The following is a 13,579-nucleotide window of genomic DNA, read 5'->3' as shown; positions in this document are numbered from 1 at the left end:
GGAATAGTTAAACTGGAAGCTAAGCCAAAACAAGAACGAAAATAGTTAAAAGGGTATTTTTGTCTTTTGAGACATAAGGATGAAATGGATGTCAATAAATTTTGACAAGTTCATTTGATGACTTAATGTCACTCGGCCATAATATGATTAATTGGGCCTTGTGAATTAATTTCATTTCATAAGAATTTTATTGAAAACTCTTAATGGGCCTTTTTCATGTTCTCATGAATAAATGAAGAAGTTTCTAGAAGCTCCTTCTAGAAGTGAAATGGGCGCCCATAATACCCAAGGAAAGAGAGTTTATTTTGTGCATAAATGTATTTAGATACTTGCCAAAAGAAAAAGAGGAAACAAATTTCCCACACATGCAATGGGAAATTCGGCCAAGTGAGAAAAGGGAAAGCCAAGGAACAAAAAAGGAAACAAATCCTTGCCTCTAGGAGGCAGCCTTGGGCGCCCAACAAGGAATGGGAAATGAAGGATTTTTGCTCATGAATATGTGATATTCTATAGAAGAGGAAACTACCTTATTGAAGGTGAGACCTCTCCTATAAATAGGAGCCCCATTTCCTCACAATTCAATCATCCAAGTTTAAGAGATTTGAGAGACTCTCTCTCTAGAACTTGGCCGAAGTCCTCTTCTCTCTCTCTCTAGTTTATTTTCGGTTTTCTCTTGTCTTGGCACCTAGGTCCTCACTCGACCTAGTCTTTAGCTCTGCGACTTCGAGACTCGTTCTCAAGTCGTAGTGTTTAAAAGTGCCCACTCACTAATTCCTTCTTTTCGAGTGATTTAGTGATAGAAACCTTCGTGGTTGCTCGAGGTGCCGAGGAAAGAAAAGAGAGACGTGCTGCGAGGGGAGACGAACGTTGCCAACCTTCCAAAGGCTCATCAACGTTCAAGCATCAAAAAGGTTAGTAACTTTTAAAGCTCATATTAGTTTTTATTTACATGCATATGCTCTTGTCTAGGTTAGTAAAAACTAGTTTTACTTAAAAAGAAAATTTTTAATATTCCGCCGCTTTGCGAAGCGTTTAATCTTTTTCTTAAACCCTAGATCGATTCCAACAATGTGTGGCAGAAAGTAAATCTCTATCCCCTAGATCATGTGTGTCCGAGAAGGAATCTCTATCCTCTAAGGCTAGTGTAGCTGTAAAAAAGTCTCTATGTCCTAGAACAGACTGAGAAAGGGTATGAGAGGTGATAGGTGGACATACCTGAGAGTCCGTCGAGGTGTGGAAGGTGAGGCTCTTAGGAGGTAGACTCCCAGAGAGGCGCGCCATTTTCTTCAGGTTTCCCGTTCTGCCACGATCACACTCTACCAATCCCACGTGATCCTCTCCACCTGGGCCCGCTAAAAGCAAACTCATCGCTGTCCCCTTATCAAGAGTGGGGAGCTTTCTCTTGCCCAATTGCCTAACCGGCCCGAGAGAGGGGAGATCATCAAGAGGATTCCCTTCCTGGGTTTTATGAGGCCCAGCGGGAATGATCTGAGTGCAAGGTCCAAGGCCCACAGAGTCCAGGCCCACCAGGCAGTTTTCCTGAAGCCCAGCCGAGAGGGATTGAGGAGGAGGAGCCAATTGGATGGCCTGGCCCAGATCGCTAGAGATATGAGAAGCAGAAGATGGGCTTGGGCCGATATTAGGGTTAAGAGCATGAGGTGTCCCCAAACCCTTAAAGTGGGTAGCGGCCGAAGAGACTGAGACAGCATTTCCCGAAATAGGGGAGGCAGAACCAGGAGCAGGTGAAAGGTAGGTCGGATCGACGCTAGTTCGGCGCGCGGCTCTGACGCGACTAACCTTCTGGCTCCTGGTTTTCGGTTTTCGGGCAGGACGTCGGCCAGACGCAGTGTCAGGAGCCGTTGGGTTAACATCGGGCCTCGCGTCCTCAGGAACCCTCCTCTCCGGCGAGGAGAAGATAGCCGGCGCCTGGGTAGCCGGGGACGGAGGAGAGGAGCGACGCGGGCTCGAAGCACCAGGAGCGCCTTTGTTGACGGTGGAGAGGGGGGCTATCGGGATCGCCGGAGAGGAAACCGCCGACAGATCTGGAGGTCGCGCTGGTGGGTCAGACTTCGCCGAAGAATGGGATGACGTCCCCGATTCCGAGGTAACGCCTCTCTTATGGGTCTTTACAATCGCAGGAGTTTCCACCGCCATGTGGGTCGGCTCCGATGCAGATTCCGACGCCGGGGGTGTCGAAGCGGTCGGGTGTCTCGTGGCTGTCGGAGTATTCACCGCAGGTTGGTCGTGAGGCTGAGCGTGGGTAGCTTGAGGATCAGGTTGTGCTGGGTGCCCGGGAGCTTTGTCACGAACCTTATTTTTCTGAGGGTCTGGCCCTCTCCAACCTTTTGGCAACGAGGCATCGAAGCCTTTGAACGTCCACACAGAGTCAACCAGTCGGTTAGGAGGCACACCCCTGAGCCAAGCCCCGAACCTTTGCTTCTCTCCTTCCTTTGGGCGTTCTCCCGAGCATTCAGACTCGCCATGACCGATCTTGCCACAGACATAGCAAAAGTCCTGAAGCTTTTCGTACTTAAAACCCACCCAAGTTCTTGGGGCGCCAGAACCGAGCTGGACCAGAATGCCAGTCCTCAATGGTTTGCTGAGGTCGATGGTGACACGAACTCTGATAAAATCGCCGTTGATGAACCCGTCTTTATCTTTCTCGACGGAGGTCACTCTTCCTATTTTATTTCCCAGGGCCTCACCCATTTTGACTGACCTATTACTTTCAGGAAGACCATGAAGTTGGACCCAAAAATGGACGAATCGGAAGAAGTCTACCGGGTTGGTCTCAGTCACCGGGTCACGCAAAGCCAGCAGGGATCGGTCGAAGTTCCAGGGACTTGCGTCAAGCACTCTTTTCTTATCCGAAGCCTTGCCAAATCTGAAGGTAAAGGTTCCGTTGCTATCCTCCGATATTGAGAGAGAACCCTTTGGTTTCCAAACTTTGGTCATGACAGCCCGGAAGGCACCTCTGTTGAAGGATTTCGAACGCAACAGCTTACCATAAAGACAGGTAGAGAGGTCTGGGTTCGCAGCCGAGAGGTCATCATCGTCGAAGACCACCACGTTTTCGTCATCTTCGTCGTCCACTCCCAGTTCTGACCACCGTTCGCACAAGTCATCCATCGTACGCCGGAGAGCGGGGATGAGGCGAAAGCTCCAACTAACCTTTAAAAAGGAACGCAGAGGAGAGTTCCAAACAAGGGGGTAGCCACTCCTAGGAACTGAATTTCCGGTGACCGGAAAGAAAGGAAGTGGATTTCAGAGAATCACTTGTACTTCACGTAATTTTTTGAACCCCTCCTTTACACTATGTTTTCTGTTTATATGTGAATGCCTCAACTTAAATAACCATATTTTGTTGCACTCCTAAACGTACTCAAATAAATACATATTCGTGTAGATTAATTTTGTACCTCTGATTATACCTAAATATAGATTGAAAGATGTTGGTCAGATGGAGCCCCACTCTGATTCTGGTGAGACAGTGAAGATCACGCGGAAAGACAATATTGTGAGTAGACTTGTACACTTGCTCCTTGGACTTCTTGCATTTTGATAGATTGATTCTTGTATTTTTTTTTTTTCCCTTTACCCTTAATAGTGTTTGAACTTTGAAAATCTGGTACCGTGTGGCTCATCAAAAATTTGACAGGAGTGTGGACTGTGCAACTTATGCTATCTTAACATCAAGGAAGTTCCGATCTTTGTTCGAAAATTTTTGTGCGATGATAGTTTAGGTTGATGAAATTGGGGGTGCTCTTTTCCTCTTCGTGGCACTTATTTAGGAGCGTGGAGGATTTTATTGAGGTCCAATTTACTTTTCAAAAAAAAGAAAAAAACTTGCGCTATTTTAATGTTTTAGCTAGGGACACGCTCGCTACCTTAACGACCTTAGCTATATTATTTTGATCAAAGAATCTTCAATCAAATTTGGGATTATAACTAAGGTGGTTAAAAATAATAATACATTAACAGTTTTTTTGACAAAAACTGTTAATGTATTATTATTTTGGTGTATTGTGATTTCATTTTCAATTTTTTGATACCTCAAAAAACAGATATTTAGCAACATCAGAAACTAATCACAAAACTCAATATGAGATCTTAAATATTTGATTAAACGCTATTCCCGTAAACATTCACATCAAATATACATAATAATAGTTGTCTATCGCTACAAGTACAGCATCGCTTTCCTAGCTCTATTTTTCTTCTTCTTTATTCTGTGTAAAAAAATCTAGGATATTTTTTTTTCTAAAATTAGATACAACTAAATTAATTGACCGACAAGCAGGTGAAGCCTGTTTTGGTAATTTCACAAATAGTAGTACTACATAAGTTACAGCTATAAACACAGCACAAACAACACGACAAATCCTAACACTTAACTAAAAGAAAATAGATACAATAATAAATAAATAACATTACAGTTCAGTCCCTTTATATTCTTTGCACCACCGAGAAGGAAGACAAAACCACAATCCTCTGCAGTTTCTGAACCACATATCAACACTTCCAAAAAAAAAAAAAAAAAAAATTAGTCCACAGATCCCAAGGGAAGGAAAAATAGGATCATATATAATCACGAAAATGATAAGAGATCGGAACAGTGTGGGACTTCAATTCATATTGTTCTGTATTGTCCTCGTTTATTCGCTTCCAAAACCTTCAGAAGCATATGAGAACTACACTGTCGGTGACTCTTTTGGCTGGTACGACAACACAGAGAAGCCTGAAGTGAATTACCAGAAATGGGCACAAGGCAAAAACTTCAGCTTGGGAGATTTCTTATGTAAGTTTCTCTGATCACTACTTCAATTAGTCAATTATTCTTCAATTTGGTCCATATTAGCAAATACACCTTGTTTTTGTTGATATTCTACTTCTTAGCTTCTGTGGTGGTGAGTGAGAGAACTTGGCTTAAGATCTTTATATTTCTAATTATGGCTTTTGTATATTTACTTCCCATGTCTCACCTGCTTGATCTGATTTGACAAAGCTATAATTTTTTTTGGCAAAAATCATGACTTCTACTTTGATCCAAGGCCTTGAAATTCAGCTTAGGATTATTTATTTATTTTTCATGAATTTAAATTTCCAGACATTCATGCTTTCTTCAATGGTGACCTCTTTTTTTTCAATAATGTTGTGATTTTTTTTTTTTTTTGGTGAAACAAAATTCACGAAACTTGGTACCTTTCTTATTTTTCTGTTTCGTGTCCCTTCAATTTAGCTCCAATTCCCCAATCACATGTGACATGTTCAATGCGCTTATGGCAATTGGAATTTATGTTTCTGAGAAAAAAAAAAAAAAAAAAAAAACTAGAGGCACTAAGAAAGTGACACGTGTATAGGATGGAAAAGAAAATAAAGGTGAGAATGACATCTGTAGTATACTCACTCATTGAGACATGAATTTCTTTATCTGAAAACCCAGCTGCTTTTCACGTGTTTGCGTTATATTATAACATGGCCTGTGACGATTTATGTACAACTCACACAATGTGAGATGCTTTATCTCTTTCCGTAACCTATCACCACATTCTCTTATCTCTTCTCCACAGTATTATTTAATGCTAGCCAAATATCAGTCGCTTGATATTGAAACTCCACTTTGTAATGATTATGAAAAGATAAAAAATACTGTCGGCATTGGCTAATGACTTTTTAAGTCAATCAGTTGTTGAATTATACTAATCATAAATCGTGTAGCTTGTTATTATTTTATCTTTCTTATAAAAAGTTTCGTTTATAAAAGAGTAAACAACCAAAATAATTGTTTTTTACTTCTTCCAAAAAATTCAATAACGTTAACGCCATCTATCACTGATGTAAGCACGAATTGAAATGCCGTCGTCCTTTTGGCTTGGACACCGCTGAATTTTTTTTTTTTGGTGGATACAGAAAAAAAATATATAATATAATATTTTTATAATTTGAAGAAAATATAATATTCCGGCGAACGTCGTCTGGAGTTTAAATTAAAATTTTCATAATATTTTTTCTGTTTGCAAAATTCAAGCGAAACTTTTAAACAGGCATTTGAATTTCTTTAAATTTGCTCAACGATGACCTATTTACTTACAGTGGAATTATCAAGCAACATTTAATCATTGGGCGTGTACCAACAAATTTGAAGATATATAGATATATATATTTGTATTATTATTATTATTATTATTTCTTTTTTTTGCTTTTGGTGGCAAAGATTTTATTTAGTTCAACAAATAATTAATACATTTATCTTATAAATTTTACAGGTTGATTTCAATACTTTTTAAAAAGAAAATAGAAAGGAAAAAGTATTTTATTTCATTCAATTACAAACAGCGGGTACATGTTAACAAAAAAAATGTAATGCTATATTATTATAATCTGGAGATTACTAGATAAGCATTATTTACATTGCAAGTAAAGTTTTTGTTGTCATTTAGTTGTCAAATAGATGGTATGGAAAAAAAAAAATAGAAAGTATAATTTTTTTTTTTTTTATTGAAAACTAGAGAAGGTTTTGTCAATATTTCTCATGTACAAGTGGCGTGTTTTTATACTGAATATATTGATTGTCAAATTGGAAGAGTATATAAAACAAATTCTCCTCCCAAATATGCAAATATCCAATAATTACCGCCATTTAGCCGATGATTCGTCAGTGCGTTTTCCATTATTTAACGGAAGTGGCAATTTTTTGCTTTCCGAAAGTTAACGGAAGTGGTAAATTCGTTAGGCAATTTTTGGCATAACGGAAATGATAATTTCCGATATTTAATGAAAAAAATATTTAATAAGGGACAAATTATATCAGCCGTTAGATGTTTAATTATCAACGATTCGGAAATATTTTCAATTAAAAAATAAAAACACGAATGATTAATGGAAATTAGCGGAAGGAATTCGTCAGTGCGTTTTCCATTATGCAATTATGTTAAGCAATTTTTTGCTTTCCGAAAGTTAACGGAAGTGGTAAATTCGTTAGGCAATTTTTGGCATAACGGAAATGATAATTTCCGATATTTAATGAAAAAAATATTTAATAAGGGACAAATTATATCATCCATTAGATGTTTAATTATCAACGATTCGGAAATATTTTCAATTAAAAAATAAAAACACGAATGATTAATGGAAATTAGCGGAAGGAATGTCTTCCGATAGCCTTTTTCCACTTTCAAAACGCTATTGGAAGAGCTCATTCCAACATCGTTAACTACGAAAACGGTACTTTTGTTGTAATAAAACACATAATTGGTGTGGTGGGTGGACAGAATGCTGAGCTCATTTCATATAACGAAAGAAGCATATAATAATGTAAATTTGTGCAGTCAACCCCACAAAAAATTAAAATAATAACGAAGCATAAAGTAGTTAGTTAAAAATAATAATATATGATAAACTATCTTTCTGCCCGTCTACAATTATTAGTCGTCTAACAAATAACTATATCAATATATATTTTCTACGTTTTAGTTATTGAGTAATTTATTTTTGCTAAATTTAGATAGCTAAAAAAGTGTTACAAGTGGGCTAGATTACCCTAACGGTTTAGGGTAGCTTTCGTATCTGTGCAATAATTTAGGAGTCTAGCAATCACCATAAATTTCATATGGTTAGGCGGTTGTAGTAATACACTTGTATGTTTTTAGCTAAGAAGTTCTTGTAGTTCCTAAATTATCATATTGAAACTTCCCAACAACATAAAAGGTTCTTGATATATATACGGTCGAACGTATATTTCATTAAAGATCATACTATTATACTCATTTATTATTATTTAGGTAAGGTATATGTATTGTGATACACATGTATGCCATAATAATAATTATTATTTATAGTGGTAGTTAGTTTGGTCTAATATATTCTCACAATATATCGGATGAGAAGTCTTGAATTCGAACCTTCTGAACTGTAGAAATATATATTTTCTTAGGATTTATTCTAAATTATATAATTTTGGCCAATAGTACCACATACGTTTTGCATTAATAATATATCATGTAATTTTGCCCAATAATTTGTCACTTCTCAGGAAAAATATATATATATATATATATATATATATATATATATTTAGGTATCGTATGTATCATAAGCTTGTGCCTTATTAGCGTTTCTTATTCATCACTGTGATACAGATAGGTTAACAAACTAATAAATAATCTTTTCAAATCACTTAAATCTAATTTTTAATGGGGGGAAATAAGTTCACATTACACAGCGTACTAACAAATTAACAATTATTTATATCACGTCCTATCTCTTATGGTCCTTTTATTTACAAGCCAAGTTCTACTTTAAAAAGACTTGTTTATTTAGTAAATTGACAGAACCGATCATGGTATTTACTTGTACCTATATATTTACCTCTATTCATCAATGTCCGTCTTTCACAATAAGAATCGCGTGGATATATGAAAAACTATAATATTTAAGTGTTTCACTAGATTTTACAAAGAATCTCATTTTCAAAATTCATAGAAGAATATGTTGGACGTTGGATCTAAATTATTCCTTGATAACTATAGCTGTATATATTGGAAACTGAGCTAACTGTGTTAACCTTAGTTTCGAATTGTTATTTTTATTGCATATAAATAATTATGTAAGGAGAGTCAACTCACATCCGTCGTTCAGGTGATAAAACTGAAATTTTGAGTCTCTAATGATATGTTTAACTAAATTAAATGCAGTGTTCCACACGAACACCAACCACTCAGTGACCCAAACCTACAACGAGACGATCTACAAGCTGTGCGACTCGAGCGACTCTGACGACTCGGACGCGACGCAGTGGTCCGTTGGCGATCCTTCGAACACGGAAACGCGGCCGGTCACCGTCCCCGTCCCTCTCCTGAAGGTGGGCAAGACCTTCTTCTTCTCCGGCGACTACGACGGCGACCAGTGCTTCAGCGGCCAACGCTTTTCCATCTCCGTCGCCCGCGGCCAAGGCCTCCCTCCCTCCCTCCGCGACCCCGCCGACGACCCCCCGGGGCCCGCCGCGGGCCCGTCCCCAGGTGATGACGATGACGACCAGTCCGCGCCCGAGACCAACGTCCCCGCCAACTTCGATCACCCCAAAGAGGTCACCGATAACGACGGCGACACCGACGAGAAGCAATCCACTCCTTCCGGGGCTCCCCACTTGTCTAGGGTTTTCACCTTTGCTGTGGTGGTCGTACTTGTGCTTGGCTTTATGGTTTGATGACACCCGTTTCGTGTTATTTTCATTCGTTTATTTGTTTTTTTTTTTTTGTATTTATTTATTTTAAATGTGAGAATGAGATATACATAATTATTATATAGGATATAGATATTTACTCACTGATTTTTTTCTTCATAGAGAGAATAATAATCGAATATGTTCATTTGTGCTCTGGTATTTTGGGAGTGTACACTGCCGTATAGATGTGCTTTATATATATATATATATATATATATATATATATATATATATATATATATATATATATATATATTGTATTAGAATTTGAAATACGTTGATTTCGGATATTTATACTCTTTCTTGGACCTATAGTAGACTTGAGAAGCGACAAACTCTTTAGTTCCTTGATGATTTGTTGTCCAAATTAAGGATTAAAATCTCGGGGTTCCCGTCAAATTTCTATCCGAAACTCGAGTTCAGAAGGGGTTTCGGCACGGTTCTGAACAAAACCAATAAATTTCCTGAGAATCGTTGGGAATCGGACGGCAAGTGACCCGATTCTCGATACAGAAGAATCGGTATGGTTCAGTGTAATTTTAAACAAAAATCGGAGTATACAAAAGAAACTCGCGCTCATTTTCCCATGCCGAAATCTAGGGTTACGTTTCTCGTCACTTCGCTAAAAGATCTTCACGCCTTCTCGCCACTTCCCGCTGGATTTTTGCATGTTCTGGCATGCTGTAGTTGAATCTTTACCTCTGTACCGGCGAATCCCGTGTGTGGAGAAATAACAGAGAAGAGGATTGTAAAAAAAAATTGCTTTTGATTTTTTTTTTTTTAGTTTTAGTTTGACTAGTTTCCTGAGTTAGGGAAGAAAACGAACCAACAGTAAAGAGAGAAATTATCGGAAGAGAGAGAGAGAGAGAGAGAGTGAAGAAAAAGAAGTGAAAACTCAAAAGGCTTTTTGGAAAAAATTAAAATATGTATATTTGTCATTGATATGTGATTGGTTGTGGCTTATGTAGTTATGCGTGTACCATTGGTTATAATCAATGATCTAAATACTGTTATCATTACCGCTCCGAGGTTCAGAATTTACTGATAACCACTGGTATCCGAAAGGAATATCGTGGAAAGTATAAAATGAAAGGGAAAACTGAACCATTGAACTTACCGTTACCGTTGAGGAATACCGTCAAATACTGCATTTATCGAGAGGAATCCAGTGAAAAAATATACAAAGTGCATAGGATATAATTCATAAAATTGAAAATAGTGTACAATGTTTCAATACATTACCAAAATACAAACACAACAAAAACTGAGTTCAAATATAAACAAACTAAAATGATAAAGTTCAACACAATCCACCAAATACCATAGTTCAACTTCAACATAAAAGAAATAAAAGGACTACTCTGGAAAGCGACCATATGCAGCGGTCATATAGTGATCATACCAACTCATGTAATGAACATGTGCATGAAAGTACTGTTCAAGTGATAGTTGTACTCATATTGAGTTGCAACAACAGACATGGAGTAGAGGGGATAACCTGGAAATGGTCGCACCACGTCGGGAGTGGGATTTGCTGTTGGATAGTAGTCCTGGTTGTAATTAGAAGACTCGTCATCATACGAGGACTCTGAACCTTGAGGACCAATTGATACTGATCCGAAGTTGTAGGACAAGTCATCAACGTCATTGTTAGACGTAAATGACATGGCATCATTCATACCTCCACGTCTGTATCCTGGACAAAAAAAGGCAGGGTGATGAAGACGGTCATAATCCTCTTTGTTGGAATCGATCTAGGGTTTAAGAAAAAGTTTAACGCTTCGTTAAGCGGCGGAATTTTAAAAATTTTCTTTTTAAGTAAAACTAGTTTTTACTAACCTAGACAAGAGCATGTACATGTAAATAAAAACTAATATGAGCTATTAAAGTTACTAACCTTTCTTGAAGCTTGAACCTTGTAGAAGCTTTTGGAAAGTTGCAACGCTCGTCTCCCCTCGCAGCACGTCTCTCTTTCTTTCATCGGCACCTCGAGCAACCACGAAAGTTTCTATCACTAAATCACTCGAAAAGAAGGAATTAGTGAGTGGGCACTTTTAAACACTACGACTTAAGAACGAGTCTCGAAGTCGCAGAGCTAAACACTAGGTCGAGTGAGGACCTAGGTGCCAAGACAAGAAAAATCGAAAATATAAACTAGAGAGAGAGAGAGGAAGGGGCGGCCAAGTCTAGAGAGAGAAGCTCTCAATCTCTAAAACTTTGCATGAATGAAAAGTGTGGAATGAGGCTCCTATTTATAGGAGATGTCTCACCTTCAATAAGGTAGTTTCCTCTTCTATAGAATATCACATATTCATGAGCCAATTTCCCTTTTCCTTCAAAGAGGTGCACGTCCAAGACAAAACAAGTAAGTCCTTGGATTTGTTTCCTCTTTTGTTTGCTTCTCTCTTGACCACATTTGGGCGCCCACCATGTTTCCTCTTAGGGGAAATTTGTTTCCTCTTTTTCTTTTGGCAAGTATCTTGATACATTTATGCACAAAATATTCTCTCTTCCTATGGGTATTATGGGCGCCTATCACCTACTAGAAGGGGCTTCTAGAAGCTTTTCCATTTTGTTCATGACAACATGAAAAAGGCCCATTAAGAATTTTCAATAAAATTCTTATGAAATGAAATTAATCCACAAGGCCCAATTAATCATATTATGGCCGAGTGACATTAAGTCATCAAATGAACTTGTCAAAAAATTTATTGACATTCATTTCATCCTTTGTCTCAAAAGACAAAAATACCCTTTTGACTATTTTCGTTCTTGTTTTGACTTAGCTTCCAGTTTAACTATTCCTATCGATGTGATTCGTGACAGTGACCTCATTGACCAAAATGAACAAAGCTTTAGCTAAACACTTGGACTCAAAAGTTCACAAACCTTTTCCAAGTTTAGCTTAATGCCAGCTGACTCCACTAAAAAGCTGACACTGAAAATCTCTCGGTTCAAATGAATTTGTTTTCTACTCAAGAATTCGACCTAATTATAATGAGCGGATCCACTGAATATTATCTATGCTACCCTTCATGAATGTCATCAGCTAGTCGGGTTTTACTAAATTACCATTTTACCCTTCTAGCTGTTATTTCCTCAACTCCTTTGTCGCTTGTGAATAAGTTAGAAACAATGTATTGACGAGGAGCTAACAAGTCACATTGTTTCATCCAAAAGAGTCAGGACTCAATTTGGACACTGGCCAGTTCATTTATTCACACTCCAAGGAACAAAGCATGAGGTGACATACATTGCATTTCAGCAATCTTGTACATGAATTCCATATCTATGAGAACTTCACAAAGTTACTCATGACATACTCACAACTTAGTATTTCACCAATAGGCCCTGTTCGGAATGACATAGTGAGTCCGAACTCTGACTTTCTCAAATGAGAATACTAAGGTGTGAAATGGCATGTCTCATTTCAGGATTAAGGTAAGCATGATGCAATTCATACATAGTGACTTCGAGACATAAGAGGTTAAATGGTTTGTTCTTATATTGTCTCTAGAAGTGCACTGGTCAATTCAGTACCTTCGGAAGATACCTAGAAGAACTATAGAGTCCCCAACTCTCAATGCCTCATAACCAGACATCATAGATTCTTCTAACAATCATACTGAGGTCAATAGTCCTTTGACCCTAAGATTGCGAATATATCGTTTTAAGCAAACTACGAAGAGTTTGTTCATGCAAATCTACATTTGTCTCTTCGTAAGTTGTTAAGTTTGTTTATGGACTAAAAGACTAAGGTTTTATCATAAAGCTTCAGACAAGGAAGATTGAATGAACGTTTCAACTTTTTATTAATGAATGAATAGGCAATTACAAGCAAGAGTCTTCATGAGACTTTATTACATCAAATGTTCAAAATAAAGACTACAACTCTTCTTGTGGGCACCATTGACAACACTCTTCCAATGGTGCGTATCCAACTTGACCACCTCTAACATCACCATATGAACCTCCAGCACCATATGAACCTGAACGTTCAGTAACATAGGAACCTCTACCACCTCCGTTGATCCACCTTCACCTCCACCTCCTCCACCTGATCAACGTCCATCTCATCCACCATCTAAATCCGAACTGTCTCCAGATCCGCGTTGAGGCTGGACTTCCTCGTTAAGCACTCGCTCCAGATCAACTCCATGCTCTCGAGCCTCTTTAGCTACTGTCGGATCCGGTTCTGGTCGACGTCGTCCAGGTGAACTGAGTCAATCCAGTGGAGCATTTTGTCGTCTCCTTAATTTTCATTCCCCGAACGTTCGAAAGCTTTTTCGATGATATCCAAAGGATCCATTGGGACTAAGTGTAGTCGTGAATCCGAGTTATTTCTCTGAGCTGCAA

The 13,579-nt window shown here is 38.3% G+C and overlaps 1 protein-coding gene across 1 annotated transcript; it reads left to right on the top strand.

Moving 5' to 3' along the window:
• Nucleotides 1-4,367: 4,367 nt before the first annotated feature.
• On the top strand, nt 4,368-9,422 carry LOC149380917 (early nodulin-like protein 18). The gene is made up of 2 exons (XM_089602173.1): nt 4,368-4,798; nt 8,694-9,422. Exons 1-2 carry the CDS (start codon nt 4,597-4,599, stop codon nt 9,203-9,205), a joined length of 714 nt encoding a protein of 237 aa, XP_089458299.1. The 5' UTR covers nt 4,368-4,596; the 3' UTR covers nt 9,206-9,422.
• Nucleotides 9,423-13,579: the final 4,157 nt, after the last annotated feature.

Source organism: Urtica dioica, chromosome 11 (assembly GCF_054948205.1).
Source record: "Urtica dioica subsp. dioica isolate 48M chromosome 11, U.dioica_male_clone48M_v1_H2, whole genome shotgun sequence".
Taxonomy (NCBI): domain Eukaryota; kingdom Viridiplantae; phylum Streptophyta; class Magnoliopsida; order Rosales; family Urticaceae; genus Urtica; species Urtica dioica.
This window is presented reverse-complemented; position numbering and strand designations above follow the sequence as displayed.